Source organism: Scyliorhinus canicula, chromosome 15 (assembly GCF_902713615.1).
Source record: "Scyliorhinus canicula chromosome 15, sScyCan1.1, whole genome shotgun sequence".
Lineage (NCBI taxonomy): Eukaryota > Metazoa > Chordata > Chondrichthyes > Carcharhiniformes > Scyliorhinidae > Scyliorhinus > Scyliorhinus canicula.
The window spans coordinates 86869200-86891117 of NC_052160.1; the positions used below are offsets into that span (position 1 = coordinate 86869200).

The 21918-nt window shown below is 51.8% G+C and overlaps 1 protein-coding gene across 5 annotated transcripts in view; it reads right to left on the reverse strand.

The window, feature by feature from the left end:
• The window catches only part of sycp1 (synaptonemal complex protein 1), a 741816-nt gene that overhangs the window by 186959 nt on the left and 532939 nt on the right, over positions 1-21918 (reverse strand). For all 5 annotated transcript variants that reach the window (XM_038820847.1, XM_038820848.1, XM_038820846.1 and 2 more), the window contains 2 exons: positions 18622-18738; positions 7529-7639 (listed from right to left, as the gene is read on the reverse strand). In XM_038820847.1, coding sequence (XP_038676775.1) covers positions 7529-7639; positions 18622-18738 — 228 coding nt within the window. The remainder of the gene's footprint in view (positions 1-7528; positions 7640-18621; positions 18739-21918) is intronic.

The following is a 21918-nucleotide window of genomic DNA, read 5'->3' on the forward strand; positions in this document are numbered from 1 at the left end:
ATCTGCTGCGGGTCAAGCTGCCATCTTCTTGGCTGGAATGGTGTGTATTAGGAGTGAAGTGTATATGTGGCTGCAGCTTGTCAGCCCCCTGAGTCTCAATTGCGAATCAGGTGAATCAGGGACCGTTTCGCATTGGAATCGATTGAATTCCACATGGCAATTGTGCTCGTCCCTTAACATTCGCTGTATTGGTCCAGGTCCGCACCAGTTTTGCTGCCATGGAAGTCCATGAATCCTGCCCCGGTGTCAACACTTACGGAGAGTCCCAATCCCAATGTTTTCGAAGAATTTCAGTAACGGACCAAATTGGGACCCAAGGGCTGTCCTGGTCAGAACAGGGCCGTTGTCCTATGAAGTTAAAGTATGGGATAAAGTTTTAAAGAATCATGTGGACCACTGGCTTGAGTAAGAGTCGGCCCATGAGCCATATTATGACTTGTTCCAATTGTGCCAGCAGGAAACGTTGTGGGTTGCACGAGGAGTGATCTGTTTGATCAGCTAGTAACAGGCCACAATGTGAACCCCCAGGAAACAGAGGAAGATGAAATGTCGGTAAGAAGTGTTATAGGAGCGGTATTTTCAGAACCCCAAAATGTATCATGGAGTTCAACCAACCTCTCCCTTTTAATGTATTGTTGCTTTTGAAGCACACTGCTTGTTCTCCAGGTGTGGTATTACAATTATGGACACGTGGGTGTTTAAACACAAAACAATGTTTATTCCATGAATTCAACTAACCGTTTTAAGTAAAAATTGGATCACTTAACACCCCTTACTTCAAAGATAATGCCAAAAATAATACAACACTAAATAATCCCTCAAAATGTTCCTTCTGCAGTAAAGAGTTCCACAGATTCACCAAAATTCCTCCTCATCTCTGTTTTGAACGATCATCCCTTTAGTCTGAGATCGTGTCCTCTGATTCTAGCTTTTCCTGCAAGAGGAAACATCCTCTCCATGTCCACTCTATCCAGGCCTCGCAGTATCCTGCAAGTTTCAATAAGATGCCCCTACATCCTTCTAAACTCCAACAAGTACAGACCCAGAGTCCTCAACCATTCCTCATACAACAAGCTCTTCATTCCAGGGATCATTCTTCTGAATCTCCTCTGGACCCTTTTCAAGGCCAGCACATCATTCCATAGATATGGGGCTCAAAGGTGCTCACAGTATTCCAAATGGGGTCTGACCAGAGCCTTATACAGCCTCAGAAGTGCATTCTGCCCTTGTATTCTAGCCCTCTTGACATGAATGTGAGCATTGCATTTGCCTTCCTAAGTGCTGACTGAACCTGCACGTTAACCTTACGAGAATCATGAACAAGGACTCCCAAGTCCCTTTGTGCTTCTGATTTCCTTAGAATTTCCCCATTTAGAAGAGAGTCTATGCCTCTATTCCTCCTTCCAAAGTACATAACCTCACAATTTTCCACATTGTATTCCATCTGCCACTTCTTTGCCCACTCTCCTAGCCTGTCCAAGTCCTTCTGCACTCCTCCTTGCTTCCTCAATACTACCTGTTCCTCTACAGATCTTTGTATCAGCTGCAAACTTAGCAACAGTGCCTTCAGTTCCTTATTCCAGATCATTAATGTAAACTGTGAAAAGTTGGTCCCAGCCCAGACCCCTGAGGCACACCACTAGTCACCGGCTGCCATCCTGAAAAAGCCGCCTTTATCCCTACTCTCTGCCTTCTGCCAGCCAGTGAATCCTCTATCCATGCAAGGATCTTACCCTTAACACAATGGGCTCTTAACTCATATCACAGTCTCCTATGTGGCACCTTGTCAAAGGCCTTCTGGAAATCTAAATAAATCACATCCACTGATTCTTCTTTGTCTAACTTCCCTGTTACTTCCTCAAAAAACTCTAACAGATTTATCAGACATGACCCCCCCCCTTGATGAAGCCGTGCTGACTCAGTCCTATTTTGTCATGCAATTCTAGGTACTCCGCGATCTCGTCTTTAATAATGGACTCTAAAATCTTACCAACGACCGAAGACAGGCTAACCGGCCTATAATTTCTGGTCTTCTGCCTGCCTCCCTTCTTAAACAGCAGTGTTACATTACCCATTTTCCAGTCATCTGGGACCCTCCCTACCTCCAGTGAATCCTGAAAGATCACCATCAATGCCTCCACAATCTCCTCAGCTATCTCTTTTAGCACCCTGGGGTGCAGTCCATCTGGTCCAGGTGATTTATCCACATTCAGAACTTTCAGTTTGGCCAGAACCTTCTCCTTAGTGGTGTCCACTGCACTAACCTCTGCTCCATGATTCTTCTGGAGCTCTGGCATCCCACTGGTGTCTCCCACCGTGAAGACTGATGCAAAGTAACTATTCAGTTTCTTTGCCATTTCTTTGTTTCCTATTGTTACTTCTCCAGCCTAATTTTTCAGTGGTCCAATGTCTCTTTTATATTACTAGCGAGCTTACACTCATATTTCATCTTCTTCCCCCTTCTTGCTTTTTTAGTTGTCATCTGCTTGCTTTGAAGGCGTCCCAATTCTCTGGCTTCCCAGTAATCCTCACCACTTTGTATGCTTTTTCTTTTGCTCATATGCTGTCCTTGACTACCCTCATCAGCCATGGATGCCTTGTCCTCCCCTTAGCATGTTTCATTCTCCTTGGGATGAATTTCTGTTGTGTCTCCTGAATAACCCCGCAAAACTCCTGCCATTGCTTTCCACTGTCTTTTCTACTAGTCTCCTTTTCCAATCAACTCTGGCCAGCTCCTCCCTCATGTCTTTGTAGTTACCCTTATTTAATTGTAATACCGTTACATCTGATTCCAGCTTCTTCTTCTCAAACTGCAGGGTAAATTCTATCACTGCTGCGATCACCTTAAATTCCCTAATCTCCATTCACTGAAGCTAAAATCGGAAAAGGCGATTGGGCGGAAAATCGGTTCCGACGTCGAAATTGCGGCAAGCGCCGATTTGACAGCAAAACGCAATCCTCCAGCACATCACTAGAGGCGTCAATGCGTTCCGGAACACACGTACAAGAGACACAGTTTGCACATCATTGGCGGGTCTGACACAGTATTCTCCAGGGCTTCCACAATTCTCCACCTCCGGTGGACCGCATTCCCGACGCGTGGTTCTCTTGTGTTTATAAAAATCGTGAAACCAGCCTGGCGGCTGCTGAGGAAGAAAGAGGGGGTACGGAAGGTGTCCAACATCGCCATAGTTTGCTGACAGTTGTGTCGCTGGCCGGGGGCTTCTGCCAGAGCTGGGGGAGTAGTGGGGGGTGGCCAGGAGGATTGGGCTGTGGGGTTGGGGTGGACGGGTATGGAACACCATTGCCACAGCCGGCAAGGCAGCCATGCGGCTGCGCACACCGCTAATAGCCCACTTTGAACTTAGCGCCACAGGTCGTATAAGTGTCCTCGCAGGGCACTTCCCTGTGTGCCCTTCGGCCCAAGCGGACCCATCAGCTGAAGTGCAACCAGTGCCATCTTGTTTGCAGGGATAAGTGTGTGTGGGGATTGCAATGTAAATGTGCGGCTGCAGCTTGTTAGCCTCCCGAGTGTCGATCATGGACCTGGCTAATCCTGCACCTTTTTTCATTGGAATCAATTGTGTTCCATGCAGCACAGGTGCTAACCCCTCAATGTTAGCAGAATCGGTCCAGGTGCAATTTTCTGCTCACGGATTCTATGTTGGCGTCAACACTTAGTCTTAGAAACGGAAAATCTCGCTCAGGAACTGTTGAATGAAAAAGGCTAAGCGCTGATTCTCCATTTCAGAGACTCAGGGCTGGATTCTCCACCAACGCGCTGCTCCATTTTGCCAGCAACCCAGGGATTTCCTGACGGCATGGGGCTGCCCCACAATGGGAAACCCCATTAACCATCTGTCGGAACGGGGCATCCTGCCGGCAGGGTGAAACAGAAAAGTGGCACGTCGGGGTGGAGAATGCAGCACTCAGTGCTGATGCTGGGACCGAATTGCGGGACTTCTATGATAATAATGGAGGTGCGACTGCCGGACCAATTCAGGACATGCAAATGGGCTAGCCTGTGCGCCACGAGAAACTAGTGCAATTCCAACAGGCGCTGGCGTTGGATTTGCTGCGGTCGGGATTGGCACTGGAGAGCCCGACAAGCTGGAGCTGCATAAATGCACTCCATTCCCCACACTCTAATGCCCCCCAGCGATTCTCCGGGCCCCGATGGGCCGACGTGTTTGGCCAAGTCCCGCCAGCGTGGATTACTCAGGTCCCACACAACAGGACTTGGAAGGTGAATCTGCGGGGGCCATCCTTGAGGGGGAGGGGGGGGGGAGTGGATCCGACCCCAGGTGGGCCCCCACGGTGGCTTGGACCGCGATCGTGCCCACCGATTGGCGGGTGGGTTAGTTCCGTAGGGGCCTATTTAACTCCGCACTGGCCCCTATCGGGCTCTGCCATATAGCCCGGGGGTCGGCGCAGAGAAGGGAACCCCCGCGCATGCGTGGAAAATGCCGGCTGTAGTGCGCATGCACGGAAATACGCCGGCTGGAGCTGCGGGGACCACTCTGGCGCCAACCTAGCCCCCTAGGAAGGGGAGCATTCCCCATTATCAGGGACCATTGACGCCAGAGTGGTTGGCGCCGCTTTGCACGCCGGCTTGGGGAAGAGCTCCATTATTGGCGAATCCCGTCCCCTATTTCCCCGGGGTGGGATTGAGGCTGCCACCTGCTGATGTTGGCTGGGTCTAGGCGCAGGTGGCAGAGGCCAAGGGCCCCACCACCAGACCATGCAGTAGATGCATGACCTTCTCAGGGTGGCCAGGATGATTCACCACCACCACGCCCCTGGAACGACCCATGTCCCAGTTGCCAGCCCCCCGCCCCTATCCTCCCACCCCAAAGTATCCCTCAACAGGCAGACCAGCAGGCAGTGCTGGGCCACAATGGGCAATCCTCTGGCCAGACATGCTGAGCCACCACCTCTGTGCCCCGGAACCACCTCGTGCCACACGGCCCCACCCAACACCGTGCAGCCCCTCCCCCTCCCCAGAGCACCCCACCCATCACCAGCCCCATCGTACTCCACCCTGCACCACCTACCAACACCCATGCTTCGCGCCATGGCCGAGTGCGCTACACACAAAGGCCATCAGATGCGGACCCCTGTCCTGCCCACATCCGAGTGTCTCACACTGCATTATATATCCCTGCAGGAGAAGGTGGCCCACAGGGAGTGAACCAGAGTGGGCCCGCCGGACTTGTAGCCCCTCACCGTTGCAGAGCAGAGGGTGTTCGACCTGGATGGTGGGGTGGGAGAGCGGACAATCACTGAGACGGAAGTCGGCATGGTACAACCAAGTGAGCCCACAATGCGTTGCGATGTTACTATGGCACGCGAATCTCCCCTTTCCCCACTGCAGCACACCGACCCGTGATCTAACCATGCGTCTTGTCTTTTGCCTTGCAGGATCACTTCCCGATGAGGCAGAACCGGCTGGTGCCCCCAGCAGCAACCCTACGACCCACCGGGCGATGCAGTGTGACTGTCCGGGACTGTTCCCACACCCCCTGTAACCATCTAGTGCCTGTAGGTACAGCTGGAGAAATCCAACTGCCGGCATGGGAAAGAGGCGGTGCTGACCATGTTTGCCACCCAGGCTAACACTGCACGTGTAGTGTCCGCCTTGGATGCAAAGGTATCGGTCATGGGTCAGAATTCCCAAGGCCTTGCGAACAGTGTGTGGGCAGTGGCTAAGGCATATGATAGGGCAGCAATCTCACAGGCAACCATGTACCGCGGACCACATAGAAATTGCTGCGGCGTTCCACAGCATGGCCCAGTCACAACAAGCCATGTCGGCAAGAGCTGACCTGAACCAGACACAGAGGGAACTGGCACGTTCCCAGTGGGATGTGGTATAGGCGCAGAGGGATGGGGCACAGTCTGTGTGCTCCATGACCATGACAATGGAGACACTGGTCGAGACGAAAGCGGGCCTCCAGGACTGGCAGAGCCAGGTGATGGCGGAGCCCCGGAGCTCGCATTGGCTACACAGTCACTCCAAGGAGTAGCCATGGGACCATCAGACACCTTGAGAGAAGTTAAGTGATGAGTAGTCTGCCACGGAGATGCTGGAACGCCGCAACAAGTGTGAATCCCCTTCCACCTGTCCCTGGCATATCTGATGGACAATAGGTAGAACATAGTGGCACCACGCCACCCGGAAGATGGATGTGGCGCCGTGTGGTGGACCTACCCGGTGCTTGACCCATCATTGCTCACTGTACACCTCTACCCCCGAAGAACTAAGGGCCCGTGTGACGGAATGGCAAACACGCATGCAGGGTTCATCCAATTTAATGCGACACTTCGGCGGAAGCCAGACATTGTTAGACATGGCAGAGCACCAGACCCCATCGCAGAGTGGGTCGTCATCATCCATCACCCCATGGACTAGACCCACCGATGCTGCCGCTCTAGGGCCACCATCCTCTGGTGCAACTGGTGGGAGGCTGAAGGGGGTGGGATGGGGTGTGGGGGATTGGAGCGTCGACGGGGGTGGGGGAATACATGAGGATGGGAGTGGGGGGAGGGAGGTTATGGGGGACATTGCAGGCCGCAACAATGGTGGTTCGTGCCCAGCCATCCCGGTCCCGGGAGACACCTGACCACATGGCTCTACCCCTGGTCGCACTCCCCTGGCCCTGGCAGACGTCCCCCCAACCAGCTGCACAACTGGCAGCCCACAGCTGCGCTTTTGGAAACTTTACTTACTTCCTCGCTCTCCCTCATCGGTCACAGTATCCAGTCCCCATTTTTAAATACCACTCGTGAACCTAGCCGCGGAGCGTCGCGGGAGGCCAGGGACTACCAGGTTGGGCCTGTTAATGAAGTACTAATGGTTGTTACTGTGAAATTTGCATGTCCACGCCGACATGCAGTGTGGAATGCATTCACGCCGCTATCGAGGTGCTCAGAGCATGGCATTCCCCTGGGCGCCTAGCCAACTTCGATTATTGGTGACTGGTGATTCTCCGCCCGATTGCGGTTCTCAATTCTGGCGACAGCCGACAAAAAATCCAGCCATAAGTCATACTTAATTCACCTACCAACCTGGTAGTCACATTTTACAATGATAGTGAAATTGTTAAATAATCATAGAAAGCAATTATTCCACTGACCCTGACAAATTTATTTATTTATTTATTATAAATTTGGAGTACCCAATTATTTTTTTTACCAATAAAGGGGCAATTTCGCATGGCCAATCCACCTAACCTGCACATCTTTGGGTTGTGAGGGGTGAAACCCATGCAGACACGGGGGAGAATGTGCAAACTGCACACAGACAATGACCCAGGGCCAGGATTCGAACCTGGGTCCTCAGTGCCGTAGTCCCAAGAGCCTGACAAAATAATAAGTGATCAAAAAGACCTTGCAAACATACAGGGCTATTTTTGAAGGTGTGAGGTAATGGAACTTGTACATGAAAGTGAGTTAACAACCAAAATAATCTACAATAAAAAGGTTAGAAAAGATCCAGAAACATAAAATGAAATGTATCTGAAAATACCTTGTGCTTTTCCATTAGTGTGACCATTTCAGCAATCTTGTTCTGGCACATAATCTCAGTTTCTTTCTGTGTTTGAAGTGCTGCTTCTGTTGTCAATTTCAATGTTTTTACCTTAAATATAAACAGAAAACAGGCATTCATAAAATTCTTTACAAATGCGTTACATTAACACTGTTATAATTCCAGCTGATGTTATGACTGGACATGTCAGGTCCCAGAGTGAACTCCGATTGAACAGATTTTAACTTTTATTTTTTGTTTCAAAATGTGGATGAACTGAGTCACAGGACTGCCAACTAACTTTTAACAAGAGAACAGAACCTTTATTAAACAAGATACGATTAACTATAATGCACTACATCACCCTGGCTATAGCTTTACAGATATATACAACAATGTGAGGATAAAATACATCTTACAATCTTCAGTATATATAGTCCATGCAAACCAGTAAGAAAAATGTGGTCAGACACACAATATTCTGAAACCATATAGGAGATGTCACCAAAAGCAACATCTGTGGATTTCTCATCACATACCCCCAGATGCTTGTTGCACTGAGCCAACTGGTTTCACTGGAACTCTGACTTTTGTACAAGGGTTTCCAAATTCCGCTCTTGAAAAAACGTTTAGAATCTTCTCCCAAACAGCGCTTTTGCTCTAATGCCTTCACCAAGGATCCATACTCAGGATTTCAGTCTTCCTTTCAGTATTCCTCTGCCCTAAAACACCATGTGCATTCAAGCTTCCACACAATCTCTCAGCTATCCAGCCATGTCAACCACACACCTCTGCTTCAAAGGCTTTATTAAGGTGTCATCATGGATGTCTGGCTTTTTGCTAGCTGACATCTGCAGGCCTGCACCTTGCAGCCATGTCATTAACTGGGAGCCTCTCTCTCTGTTCCTGATTTCACTGAACAGAACCCCCTTTTCCAGATATTGGGGCCGGGATTCTCTGATCCCGCGGCCAAGTTCCGATGCTGGCGTCAAAAGCGGTGCGAACGACTCCGGCATCGAGGCCAGCAAAAGTGCGCATATTGTGCCCCACGGAAAGGGCCAGCACGGTCGTCATGGGAAGTGTGACGGCGCGACCCGGAAAGCCGTCAGTGATGCCGCGCTGCATTGCTGTTAAATGTACGCTATCAGCAGAGAAACAGTGCAACGCGGGAAGATGGCCGCGCAGCGCTGAGGTTCCAGGACCGGGACATCGAAGCGCTCCTGGACGCCGTGTAGCCGGACACGGTCGTAGGGTTGCAGCCAACACTAGCCGTCGCCTGTGGAGGGAGGTGTGAGAAGCCGTCAGCGCCCTGGGCATAACCCCAGGACAGGCAGCCAGTGCCACAAGGTGGTCAATGACGTAGTCAGGGCAGCCAGTGTGAGTACCCCCCACTGTGCCCACGGCACCAACCCCCCACACATGTAGCACTGCCACCCCCCTCCGCATGATGGGCAGTACAGCCCGAACTGAGACCCACAGCGCAGCACCCACCCATGCAAGCTGCATTGGCAGGATGGCCTCTGAACCTATGCCAACATACACCCAACTGCTGGGCTGCAAGTATAAGTCCGCCGAACAATGATCTTTCTATCTTTCTTTCTTCTCCCCCCCCCCCCCCCCCCCCCCCCCCGCCCTCCCCAGGAGAAGCGTACCCATAACAGTCGGGAGCGTCCCAGGACCGGAGGGGGTCCATCTGAATTGCGCCCCCTCACCGTTCATGAAGAGAGTGCCTTGGACCTCACAGGCGAACCCGAGGACCGGAGGTTGAGGATGCAGAGATCGGGGGCGCACCACCAAGTGAGACACGTCCTGCCTGTCCCCTCCCCTCCTCTCATTCCCTCTTCGCCCCCCCCCCCTCCTCCCATTGCCCCTTCGCCCGTCCACCCACCACCCCTCAGCCCCGTCTGCGTATCTAATCATGCATGCCGTATAGTGTATTGCAGGACCACACGGCATCCAGTCCCTGCGGATGCAGACCACCCCCAGGCCGTGCCAGGGTGACCACAAGCCAGGGACCCACCCGGGCCATCTACCGGCGGCTGCCCCCAGGGGGTGCCAGGGTGACCACAAGCCATGGATCCACCTGGGCCATCAGGCGTACGCCACTCCCATCCAGTGCCAGGACGACCACGACGTAGGGACTCATCCAGCGACGGGGTGGGCAGCCACACCAACAGCTACCCATCCCAGTCAACTCAAGACACCACGACACAGGGCACCTGCACTGATGACACCGCCACCGAGGACACACAAGGGGACGGACAGACAGGACAGTCAGACACAGAGGACGGGCAGACAGGACAGTCAGACACAGGGGACAGACAGATAGGACAGTCAGACACAGGAGACAGACAGGACAATCAGACACAGAGGACGGGCAGACAGGACAGTCAGACACAGGTGACGGACAGACAGGACAGTCAGACACAGGGGACAGACAGATAGGACAGTTAGACACAGGAGACAGACAGACAGGACAATCAGACACAGAGGACGGGATAAAAGAAAGGACAGTCAGACACAGGGGACGGACAGACAGGACAGTCAGACACAGGCGATGGACGGACAGGACAGTCAGACACAGGGGACGGATGGACAGGACACACCACACCAGGGGTCCCCGGTTTGATGAGGACATCCACGGAACGCCACTGCTATCTCCTGCACCCTCCACCATCGCAGACACTCTCACCTCAGTTGGGCACTTTAGTCATGAGGTCTCTGGGACACTCATTGGTGCGCACAACACAGCCGTACCAGTCAGCAGGTGGAGGTAGGAGCAGCCGAGGGGCCGGAACGTTAAAGCTCAGCCTGGCCCCAGCGGCCAGCTGCCGCCCAGACGGGTCCCGGAGTTCCCACACCCATGGACCCGATGCAGTCAGGGACCCTGGGACAAGTGGCGGGGGTGACGGCCGGCTTGCAGCACCTGCACACACAGGTGGAGGAGTCCACCCGCGTGCAGGAGCAGCGAGTGGTGCTGGTCATGCGTGCCACCCAGGCCTACACCGCATGGGTGACTTCCGCGGTGGAGGCAATGGGGGCGACGGTGTCGGACATGGGTAGCAGTATGCAACGCCTGGGGCTCTCCGTGCAGGTGTCATCCGTGGCCCACGACATGGCTGCCCTCTCACAGGCAACCATGAGTGAGAGCCAACTGAAGATCGCAGAGGCGCTAAACACTGTGGCCTGGTCTAAGCAGGCCATGGCAGAGTCTCAGCAGGCCATCGCAGAGAGCATCGGCGCCATTGCTCAGGTGCTGGCCGGCGTCGCCCAGACGCAGACAGGGATGGCCAACTGCCCACCCTCCCCGGATACCAACCCCGACACCCCCCACCCCACCAACCCCGACACGCCCCACCCCATTCCCATCCTCCCCAGACACCAACCCCAACATCGTCCGGCACCTCAGCCTTGGGCTGCCTTCTCCCCCGTTAAACGTCCCCCCCCACCATGTGGCGCCCCCCTACGCCGACCCCTACCTCCTTCTTCGTCGGCGTCAACCGGCAAGACTGGTTGACGCTGTTAAAAAGCATGTGTGATTTATGCCGGTGTGAGCTGCGGGCACGTCAGCAAGACTTCGGCCCAGCCGGGCCGGAGACTCGCAGCAGGCCAAGGGATCAGCACGTTGCGCCAATTCTTGCAATTCTGCGGGCCGCGCGGTACAACCCCCGTTGGCAAGGCTTTTCCCTGGTCGAAGCACTGCAGTCCCGGCGTCGGAGCGGCGTGGATTCACACCCCCCCCACCCTCGGTGATTCTACGAGCTGGCGTGCCAACAGCCCCCAGGTGTATGCCGCCCCAATCCAGTGCCGGGATGACAACGCCGGAGGGACTCACCCAGCGATGGGGAGGGCAGCCACACCAACAACACCCCATCCCAGTCGACTCAAGGCACCACAACACATGGCACTCACATCTATGAAACCGACACCCAGGACACGCAAGGGGACGGACAGACAGGACAATCAGTCATAGAGGACGGACAGACAGGATAGTCAGACACAGGGGATGGACAGACAGGACATTCAGACACAGGGGATGGACAGACAGGACAGTCAGACACAGAGGACGCCTGGACAGGACAGTCAGACACAGGGCCTCCCTGGCATGCCCCTGCTCGAGCCTCCATAGGGCTACATGCAGGGCAGCGCCCCCGCCATGGCGGCCAACATCACTGGGTGATTGCCAAAAATAATGATCTGCAGGGGGTGGGGGTAGACGACATATCATTATTGCACATACCCACCTCCACATCCTGCTGCCATGGGCTGCATAGTCGCCACTGTTGACAAATGGCACCTGGCCACACAAACCACCGCACCCTCCCCCATCTCCGGCACTCCCCACCCCATCATCCCTGGACACCAACCCCGACACCCCCCCCACCTCACCCTCCCCAGACACCAATCCCGACATTGCCCGGCACCCCGGCCCTGGGTGGCCTCCGCCCCCTTTAAACGCACCTCTCCCCCAGCCATGACCCAGCCGTATCGACATGTGGCGGACCCCCCCCCCGCCGACCCCTACCTCCTTCTTCATCGGCGTCAGCCAGCACGACTGGTTGACACCGTTAAAAAGCATGGTTGGTTTATGCCGGCATGAGCACGGCACCAACTCCAGTCCCAAACACCCATAACCCTACTTGCCCCCTCGCCCCTCCCGGAGGGCAGGCGAACCCCACCTGCAACACATGGCAGCACCCATACCAGCCACCGTGGCTGGGTGCCCTGGCCACCAGCTACCACCCTCTGGGCTGCATGCGTTGGACTATCTAGCAGTGTGCGTTTTCTGATCCCTCCCACCCGGAGAAGGCCACCCAAACTGCCGAGAGCGGGAGAATGTGCGGGTAGCAGCTGGCGGACTCAAGGAAAGGGCAGTCGCCGGGATGGAGGGTCGGTGTCGGGCGTATAAGTGAGACCCCGCTGACGACCCAAGGGACATGTGTTACCCTAGCCCCCCACACCGCCCTCAACCCCATACCACCCTCACAACCCAGCTCCATCACCACCCCTACTGCCCGCTCTCAAAGACACATCCCTGCGCAACACACTCCCACCACTCAAACATAGCCCCGTTCCTCCATATACCCTCACTACTCCCTCGGCCTGCGGTCTAATCATGCTTTTTCTCTGGTGTCTCCTGATACCAGGTGCCGATCAGCGACGCTGGCGCTGACACTGACACGATGCAAGCCAGAGATCCAAGACCCAGGACACATCCGGAGCTCAAGTCCAAGGATAACACTGATATCCTGTCACAGCTGTCAACAACACCCTTCATCATCCCAGAGACACACACCTCGGGTCCGCCTGCAAGTTCCAGGACCCTCTCCTCATGGATGGTGAGTGGTCGCAGTTCAGGTGGATCTCCTCCAGTCCTCTCACATTCCCAGTTGGTGTGAGTGCGCTTCTCCTGCATCACGCCGCTGCTAGCCCATTCCGGGCCAGAGAATTCGCGACTTTTCGGGGGGCCTGATGCCAGAGTGATTCGAGCCGTTTTTGATGCCGGGTTCGGGCCATCGCGCCGATTCACGGAGAATCCCGCCCCAGGTCTGCCTCATTGTACATCACCAAATCCAAATTCTTATTCCCTAGTAGGCTCTGTCAGAAGCTGCTCCAAAAAAACATCTTAGACATTCCACAAATTCATTTTCTTGGGATTCACTACCAACCTGATTTTCCCAGTCCACCTGCATATTGAAGTCCCCCATGATTATTGTAATATTGCCTTTTTTACATGCCTTTTCTATCACCTGATTTATTTTCTGTCCCATATCCTGACTACTGCTAGAGAGCCTGTACATAACTCCCATTATGCAATTCCACAACTCTACCCACAGAGATTCTATGCCTTGTGATCCTATATCGCTCCTTGCTATTGACTTAACTTCATTCCTTACTAACAATGCAATCCCGCCCCCTTTACCCATCTGCCTGTCCTTTCGAACGGACACATAGGCTTGGATATTTAGATCCCAGCCCTGATTCCCTTGCAGCCACCTCTCTGTGATGCCCACATTGTAGTGGCCAATTTCAATGTGCGCAACAAGTTCATTCATCTTGTTCCGTATACTGCGCGCATTTAGGTACAATACCCTCAGTCCTGCATTGACCACTTCCCTTCTCACACTTGTCACCTTTTTTGCTCTGCCTGAGGGTGATGTTGTTCTCTTATTGTTCTTCTCTCTTTCCCCTTCAGTTATTACACCTTCCAAGCTAACGCTCTGGTTCCCACTCCCCTGTCTATTAATTTGATATCCTGGTGTGGGATTGCACTACGCAAGAACATGATGCACGTCTTTGTCTCATCCTTGATCAGGACCAACCAATTCAATCTTAACCCTGTGAAATGCAGATTCAGGGTCAACCAGGTTCCTTACGTGGGACATTTACTCACAGCCAATGGTGTAAAGCCCAACGCAGACAACACAGGGCTCTACAACTGTTGGCGATTCCCGTAAGCAGTCATGCTTTACAGCACTTTATTGGTGTAATAACCCTTACGGGTCTATGGGGATACACTGTTTGATCTTCCCATGAGACTTGTAGAATTCAAACTTCCCCTCCAGTGGGCAGAGGCCTACCAGCTGAGGTTCATTACTTTACTCTTTAAAAGCCGCCCAGACTGGGACCGGCACTTCCATTTGTCCCGACCTGTAATTTTGTGTTTCATGCTGCAATAGTGGCTGTTTCTTTGAATTAAAATAAAGCTCCAGTTAACTCACCTCCTTGGACTTCCTGGATTTTATACTGGTGACAAGGTAAAAACGACTGTGATTCTGGAAATCTTGGCCGCACCAGAATACACCCATTCAGGAATGAGGTGGAAGGAATTTTAAAATGCCGCTTTTTGGGAAATTAGAGCCATTTGATGCAGATGTTACAGGTTGGGCCCAATATACCGAGTAAATGCAGTATTTATTTCAGGCGAACAGTATCAGTGGAGAGGACTGAGGGAGGGTAATCTTCCTGACCGTCTGCGGGGCCCCAAACTTTGGCATAATTAAGAGTCTCACATATCCTGCAGCCACGGACTCAAAATCATTTGAAGAACTTGTGGAGCCAGTAGCGAATCACAATGACCCAAAACCGTGTCTGCTTAACACGACTGTGCAGACTCCTGGGCAGTCAGTGACAAAATTCCTGACACGACATTGAAAGCTAGCAGAACACTGTGAGTTTGGTCCATCCCTCTCCAAGATGCCAAGGGACCATTTGGATCAAAAAAAGTGGCAACCCAGAGGACGTTATAGAGCCAGAGCCAACCATGGACATGAAAAGAGCCATTGAACTGGCTCTATCACATGAGATTGTTGAGGAAGGGGTCCAAGAGCTCCAGTGGTTCATTGATTACAGCATCCATAATATAGGGTGGCCCACATACAGAAGTATGACGCCCTCTAAGGACAGTGCTCACGTGACCTGATCGCCATGGCCCCTACAATTGGCCCCTACGCCCTACTTAAAAATGTGGAGACTGAATTGCGATGTTTGGAAAGCTTGGATATCATGCACCCGGTACAGTTCGTGGAATGGGCAGCACCAGTGGTCCCGATGTTGAAGTTGGATAAGTCGGTCTGCCTTTGCAGCGACTGCAGGTTGACGGTGAACAAGGCCTCTCGCCTGGACCCGCATCCCATACCGCATGTGGAGGACCTCGACACAAAGCTAGCCGGTGGTCACTTGTTCACAAAGCTCGACATGAACCACGCATATTTCCTCTGGACCTCTGGGTCAGCGTAGATTTTCGCCCTGGCCCCTTTTATTTTCCCTCCTAGAACGCCTCTGTGCTTCGGGATGGGGTCGTGTTCAAGCATTATATTCTTATTGAGATCCTTGGGATCAATGCAGATGCGTAGGTCTCCCGAAGGCTTTCTAACACATACCATAGAGCTGACCCAGTCAGTCGGTTAGGTTACCTTGGAAATTATGCCCTGTTGCTGAAGATCCTTGAGCTGTGCCTTCAGGCGCTCCCTTAGCGGAGCCGGGACCCGGCGTGGTGCATGGACCACTGGCTTGGCATCAGGTCATTTCAGAATCTTGTATCGATATGGCAGCATGCCCATCCCGTCGAACACATCCGGATACTGAGCGAGGATGTCGTCAATGCCGGCCTGAAGATCCACATTGGAGGATGTGGTTGTGTAAACCCGCTGCACAAGGTTCAGCTGCTTGCAGGTATGCGCGCCAAGTAGGAATGCCCTGTCTAGCTTGACAATTTCAAAATGGAGTCGAGTAGATGGCAGGATCCGAATGCTGTGACGGCACTTCCATTGTAGTCCAGGAGCCTGCAGGCTGCTGGAAGAACCTTGGGGGGCTTCTTGATGTGTTTGAAATCTGCCTGTGTGAGGAGGTTGGCAGAAGCACCTGTATCCAGCTTAAACTGGATGGAGCACTGGTTGACCTGCATCACCACACTCCACTCGTCCGTATAATCCACAGTGAGGATGGATTGAATTTGTGATGAGTTGGATGTGGCATATTCACATTTCATAATGATGCCCACACAGTAGACGGAGTCCAGACATTCTTCCTCTGGATCCATTGTGCAGAATCCTGTAATCGTTGTTGCACACTCTGAACGCGCTGTCGTCGGAATTGGGAGCGCTGGCTCCTGACTGGTGGTGCAGACCTGCACAAGGCTGCATAGTATCCAGGCTTCCCGCAGTTTAAACATCGCCTGCCTCTTGTACGGCAGCGTTTCTTCAAATGGGCGTTGCCGCAGTTTGGGCACATCATGATGTCGGCGTCCTGACGCTCCGCGCGAAGTCGCACATGCGCAGTGCAGGTGTCGGCCCCTTCGTTATCCCGTTTTCATCGCGCATGCGTGGGGCCCCAGGAAAAGCTCGCAAAATGGCTGCTTTCATCACTGCAGAGGCGCTGCATCCGGGAGATTGCCTGCACACTCTCTTCCTCGTGGGAGGCAAGTTTCTCATTTTCAGCCGATTTGTACTGGGCATAGCGATTTTTGGCGTGCTCATGCACTGTGCATGTCTCAATCGCGACTGGCAGGGTCATATGCTTGATTTTCAGTAGCTGCTGTCTCAGAAGATCAGAGTGAACTCCAAAAACGATTTGGTCTCTGATCATGGAATCAGCAATATCACCAAAGTTGCAGGACAGCGCTAGCAGGTGGAGGTTAGTTAAGAAGGAGTGGAAAGATTAATCTTTACCTTGTAGACACTGTTTGAATATGTAGCACTCAAAGATTTCATTGGTGTCAACTTCACAGTGGCGGTTAAACTTGTCCAGGATAGTCTGAAACCTTGTCTTGTCCTGGCCTTCGGTGAAGTGAAAAGAGTTGAAGAGTTCGATGGCTTGTTCACCCGTTGTTGAGAGGAGAAGCGCTATCTTCCTTGCATCAGACGCACCCATTAGGTCTGAAGCTTCGATGTGCAGCAGAAACCTTTGCTTGAATGTCTGCCAGTTGGCACTGAAATTGCCGGAGGTCCTGAGGTGGTGAGGAGCCTGAATCTTCTCCATGGTGCCAGGATACATTCGCTGGTCGTCACGGAACGGACTGAGGTAAACCACCTAGATTAAGCAGTCTCCTGGTAGAATGTTGTGTTATGTACTCTGGGATGACACAGGCTGCAACTGGATGCAGCTTTCACCAAAAGATACTCCAGACCTTGAAGTCAGTTCAATCTGATTTATTGAACCAGTAGCACAGTTCTCTTTGAGTTTGACTCTCTGCTAACCAAAGTGTGGTTACTCCGTCTGACTGAACCAGACTAGCTCTTAGCAACATGCTGGAGGTGTGATACTGTACATACAACCTGACTCACTCTGTAGATGTTCATCAGTGGAAAAAGACGGAGTGTGAGTGCCTCGTGCCTTTTATAGTGAAAAAGCACCCCTGAGTGTCCTGCCTGCTCATTGGTCATGTCCTGTTCTCTGTGTTCATTAGCTGCCTGTCTGTATATCATTATCTGCATGTCTGCATATCATGATAGGTACAGCCTCAACAGGGGCCTTGGATTCATGTCTCACTACATTTAACCCCCCCCCCCCCCCAACCATCTGGCCTGGGCTTGCAAAATCCTACCAACTGTCCTGGCTTGGGACAATTTATAACTCTTTAACCTGAGATTATCCCTCTCTCCAGTCGCACCGTCTGGACCTATAAGGACTTAATTACCTGCAAAGACTCGCATTCAAAGCATCATCTTGCATCATTAACTTTGTCTAGAAATGTGTTTGTGGAACCCACTTCTTCACTTACCTGATGAAGGAACTACACTCTGAGAGCTAGTGATTCTAAATAAACCTGTTGAACTTTAACCTGGTGTTGTAAGACTTCTTACTGTGCCCAAAGAAAGTAGTCACAGCTTATCATCATAATTAAAGTTTATCCCTGGAACCATTCCTTTGAATCTATTCTGCACCCTTTCCAGTGCCTTCACATTCTCACTAAAGTGCAGTGCCCAGAACTAGATGCAAGATTCCATCTGAGGCCGAACTATCGCCTTATACAAGTTCAATAGCGCCTCCTTGTTCTTGTACTTAGGTAATTAATAAAGTCTAGAACACCGCATGCTTTATTAACCACGTTCTCAACCTACAGCACTTCCTCAGTACTGACCCTCTGACAGTGCAGCTCTCCCGCAGTACTGACCCTCTGACAGTGCAGCACTCCCTCTGTACTGACCCTCTGACAGTGCAGCATTCCCGCAGGACTGACCCTCTGACAGTGCAGCACTCCCTCAGTACTGACCATCTGACAGTGCAGCACTCCCACAGTACTGATCCTCTGACAGTGCAGCATTCCCGCAGTACTGATCCTCTGACAGTGCAGCACTGCACCCCACCCCCTTTAGAGTTATACCCTTTGTTTTATATTGTCTGTCCATCTTCTTCCTATCAAAATGAATCACGTCATATTTCTCTGCATTGAATTTCATCTGCCACTTGTCCGCCCTTCCCACCAACTTGTCTTTGGCCTTTTGAAGTTCTACCAATTATGGAAGGGCTGAAAATTTTCAGATCCACAATTAATTGTTTTTGGCTGTTGCACTGATTATTTGCTAAAATCAGCATTAATTAGGTCAGTTTTCTGTGGCATTGACAGTTATGGATAATGCAACATAAATTACCTCTTCAGTCAATTTTTCATTGTCAAGCTTCCCCTCTTCAACTTTCTTCTGCAGGTTCTGAATAGTGTCTTTAGATTGCTTGTTGAGACTTGACAGTTCCAAATTCAATTGTTCTATCTTTTTAAAAAGAAAAGCATTATCAAACAAGTCAACGTTAAGTTCCAATTAGTAATAATCTTTTTATTGTTACAAGTAGGCTTACATTAACACTGCAATGAAGTTACTGTGAAAAGCCCCTAATCGCCACATTGAGTCACATGGAGGGAGAATTCAGAATTCTCAGCTGGTACAGGAATTGAACCCTTGCTGTTGGCCTGTTCTGCATTACAAACCAGCTGTCTGGCCCACTGAGCTAATTATATTATTTATAGTTCTGCACATTCTGTAATGAAGACAAACATACATATTTGGTGTTAAAGTAAATCTATAAACTCTCACTTAATCCATTTTAAACATTCCATCACTCTATCTCTGCAACCTTTATCACACTCCAAAGCACTATTCCTTTCACTCTGATCTCTTATGTGTCACCTTTCCTTGTAATTCAGAATTGGTGACAAGTTCTTGAATTGCCATGGCCATACCTTTGGAATTCCTGACCTAAACCTTAAGCCTTTTATCTTCTCCTTTAAAAGTGTTTTCAAAATCTATCTCTTCAACCATGCTTTTGGCCATACCACAAAACTTTGGGTGGATACTCTATCCAGCGACGCCACACATGCAAAATGCAATTAGACGGAGATTCGCGTGTGAGCCAAAAATCATGGTCGGCACCAGGCGCCTGACGGAATACCATGCTTTAGTGCCTCGACGTCAATGCATTCTACTCTGCACGTACAGTAACCACAATCGGCATATCATCAATGAGCCTGACCCAGTATTCTCCGGGGCTCCCACGATGTTCCGCCTCCGCCAGGAGGAATTACCATTGGCGAGATTGACTTGCGGTTTGAAAAAATCGGGAAACAGGCAGTGTGGCTGCTGAGGGAGAGAGAGGAGGTAGGACATGCTCTCAGAGGCGTAACTGTGGGCTACTGGTTCTGCCGCTGGACCACATGACAGTGGGCTGACTTGGGGTGGGGAGGGGCAACGCCTCTGCCAGGGGATGGGTCAGATGGGGTGTCCAGGCACGGACCACCATTGCCGCGGCCTGCAAGACAATCACCTTGTTGCGCACCCCACTGACCACCTATTGTAGCCTGTGGATGAGCAGAATGACACCATACGTATGGGTGCAACCAGCCCACCACCGCCACACTCCACCCCCCCTCCACCGACCAACACCCCCCTACCCACAACCGGCCACCACGTGCTGAAGAGGCATCACACAGCCCACCCAAGTAGCACCCACAGTAACCCTTACAGGAGGCTGCTGGATGGGGGCAGCAGAGCGTATCTCTGGCATGGCTAGGGCTAGCCACTGGTGACCATGCTGGCAGGGACAGCACCTTTAATGTAATAAAACATCACAAGACATTTCCAGAAACATGTTAAAAGTATGACACTGAGCTATATAAGGATGTAAGATAATCAAAAGATTGGTCAATGTCTAAAATTAAAAAATTATTTAAAAGCGAGGATTAATTGACCTGGATCACTTTGGAGTCATTCTCATGAGTGGAATTCTATTAGTCTGATGGGAGAGTCATCATCTCGCTTTCACATTGCTGGTAAAATAGCATAGCATTTGGCACACGCGCACAGTCGCGCATGCACATGCACAGACAGACGGGTGCATGGACAGCCAAATATTCAGCCCATAAATCACTCGTGAGAACCTGGGATGGTGTTCCACAAGGGCTGCAATGACACCATTGACGCAAAGCGGTGACTATTTCATAATTAGAAATAAGTAGGTAAATAAACTTGAATAAATGGAATGAGAGGAAGAAGCAAGGCAGAGTCATTAATTTTAGATTGGTATTGTAAAGCATGAGCACAATGATGGGTTATATGGGGCGGGATTCTCCCTTCTTGGGACTAAGTCCTCACGCTGGTGGGAAAACCGGCGCCAACCACTGCGGCGTCAACAGCCCCCAAAAGTGCGGAATTTTCTGCATTTTCGAGGGCTAGGTGGACACCGGAGGGGTTGGCGCCGCTCCAGCTGGCGCTGAAGAGCCAGCGGCAGTTCACGCATGCGCGGAATGCTGGTGTGATCTCGCACATGCACGGAACAGCCAGCGTGATTCCGCGCATGTGCAGACCGGCTGGTGTATTTTCACGCGTACGCAGGGTGTTCTCTTCTCCACGCCGGCCCCCAGGCAATATGGCGGAGCCCTACAGGGGCCCGGCGCGGAAGAAAGAAGTGTCCCCATAGAACAAGCCCACCCGCAAATCGTTGGGCCCCGATCGCGGGCCAGTCCACCTTGGGCACCCCCCCACCCCCAGGGTCGGATCCCTCCGCACCCTCCCCGAGGACCGACCCTGCATACTCACCTGCCAGGTCCCGCCAGTGCGTGAGGTGAGTGATTCACGACGGCGGGACTGGCCAAAAATGGACGGCCGCTCGGCCCATCGGGGCCCAGAGAATCGGCGGGGGGGGGGCGGGCGCTGTCAATGGCCCCCTACCGGCGTGACGGGAATACCGACCGCCGCTGCCTGAAAAATGGCACCGGAGAATACAGCAGCCGGCGTCGGGGTGGGATTCGCGCCTCCCCGCGGGGATTCTCCGACCCGGAGGGAGGTCGGAGATTTCTGGCCATGGTGTCTGATGCTTGGATACAGAAATGAGAAGAGACAACACTTCAAAGTGAAGGTGACCTTATTTGATTTTCATTGGCAGAGTGCTTGGAGAAAAAGGCAGTTGAGGCTAAGCTGTATAGTCAGGCCCAAATGTAAAAGTTGAATTGATAGTTTTAATCAAATTTATTGTGATTTACAATTGACTTGAGGGCACCTAGATTGTGGACAGAGCTTCTGTGGCCCTGTCATTCTTTTGTTAACAGTTACATCAATTTTTGAGAAGGGAGAATTTTTTTCGATGAGCAATTAGTAAATTAAAAATCTCAACCATGCGGTTGAAGGTAAGAACTTGGAGAGCTCTCTTGAGTATTGTCATTCTAATTTTTAATGTTTCGTAACGGAGGGCAGACTTCTACTCTAATCACATTCCTGATGTGTAGCCTGAGTTTCACATTGCAATTAAAAAATAATGAAACCTTAATGTCCAGAAAGGTTAGGTGGGGTTACTGGGATAGAGTGCAGGGCCGGTGCAGACTCGATGGGCCGGCAGGGGTTCGAAGTGTAGCGTGGCTGGGGAAGGCCGATGAGGGTATGGGGGAGAAGGGAGGGGGTGGG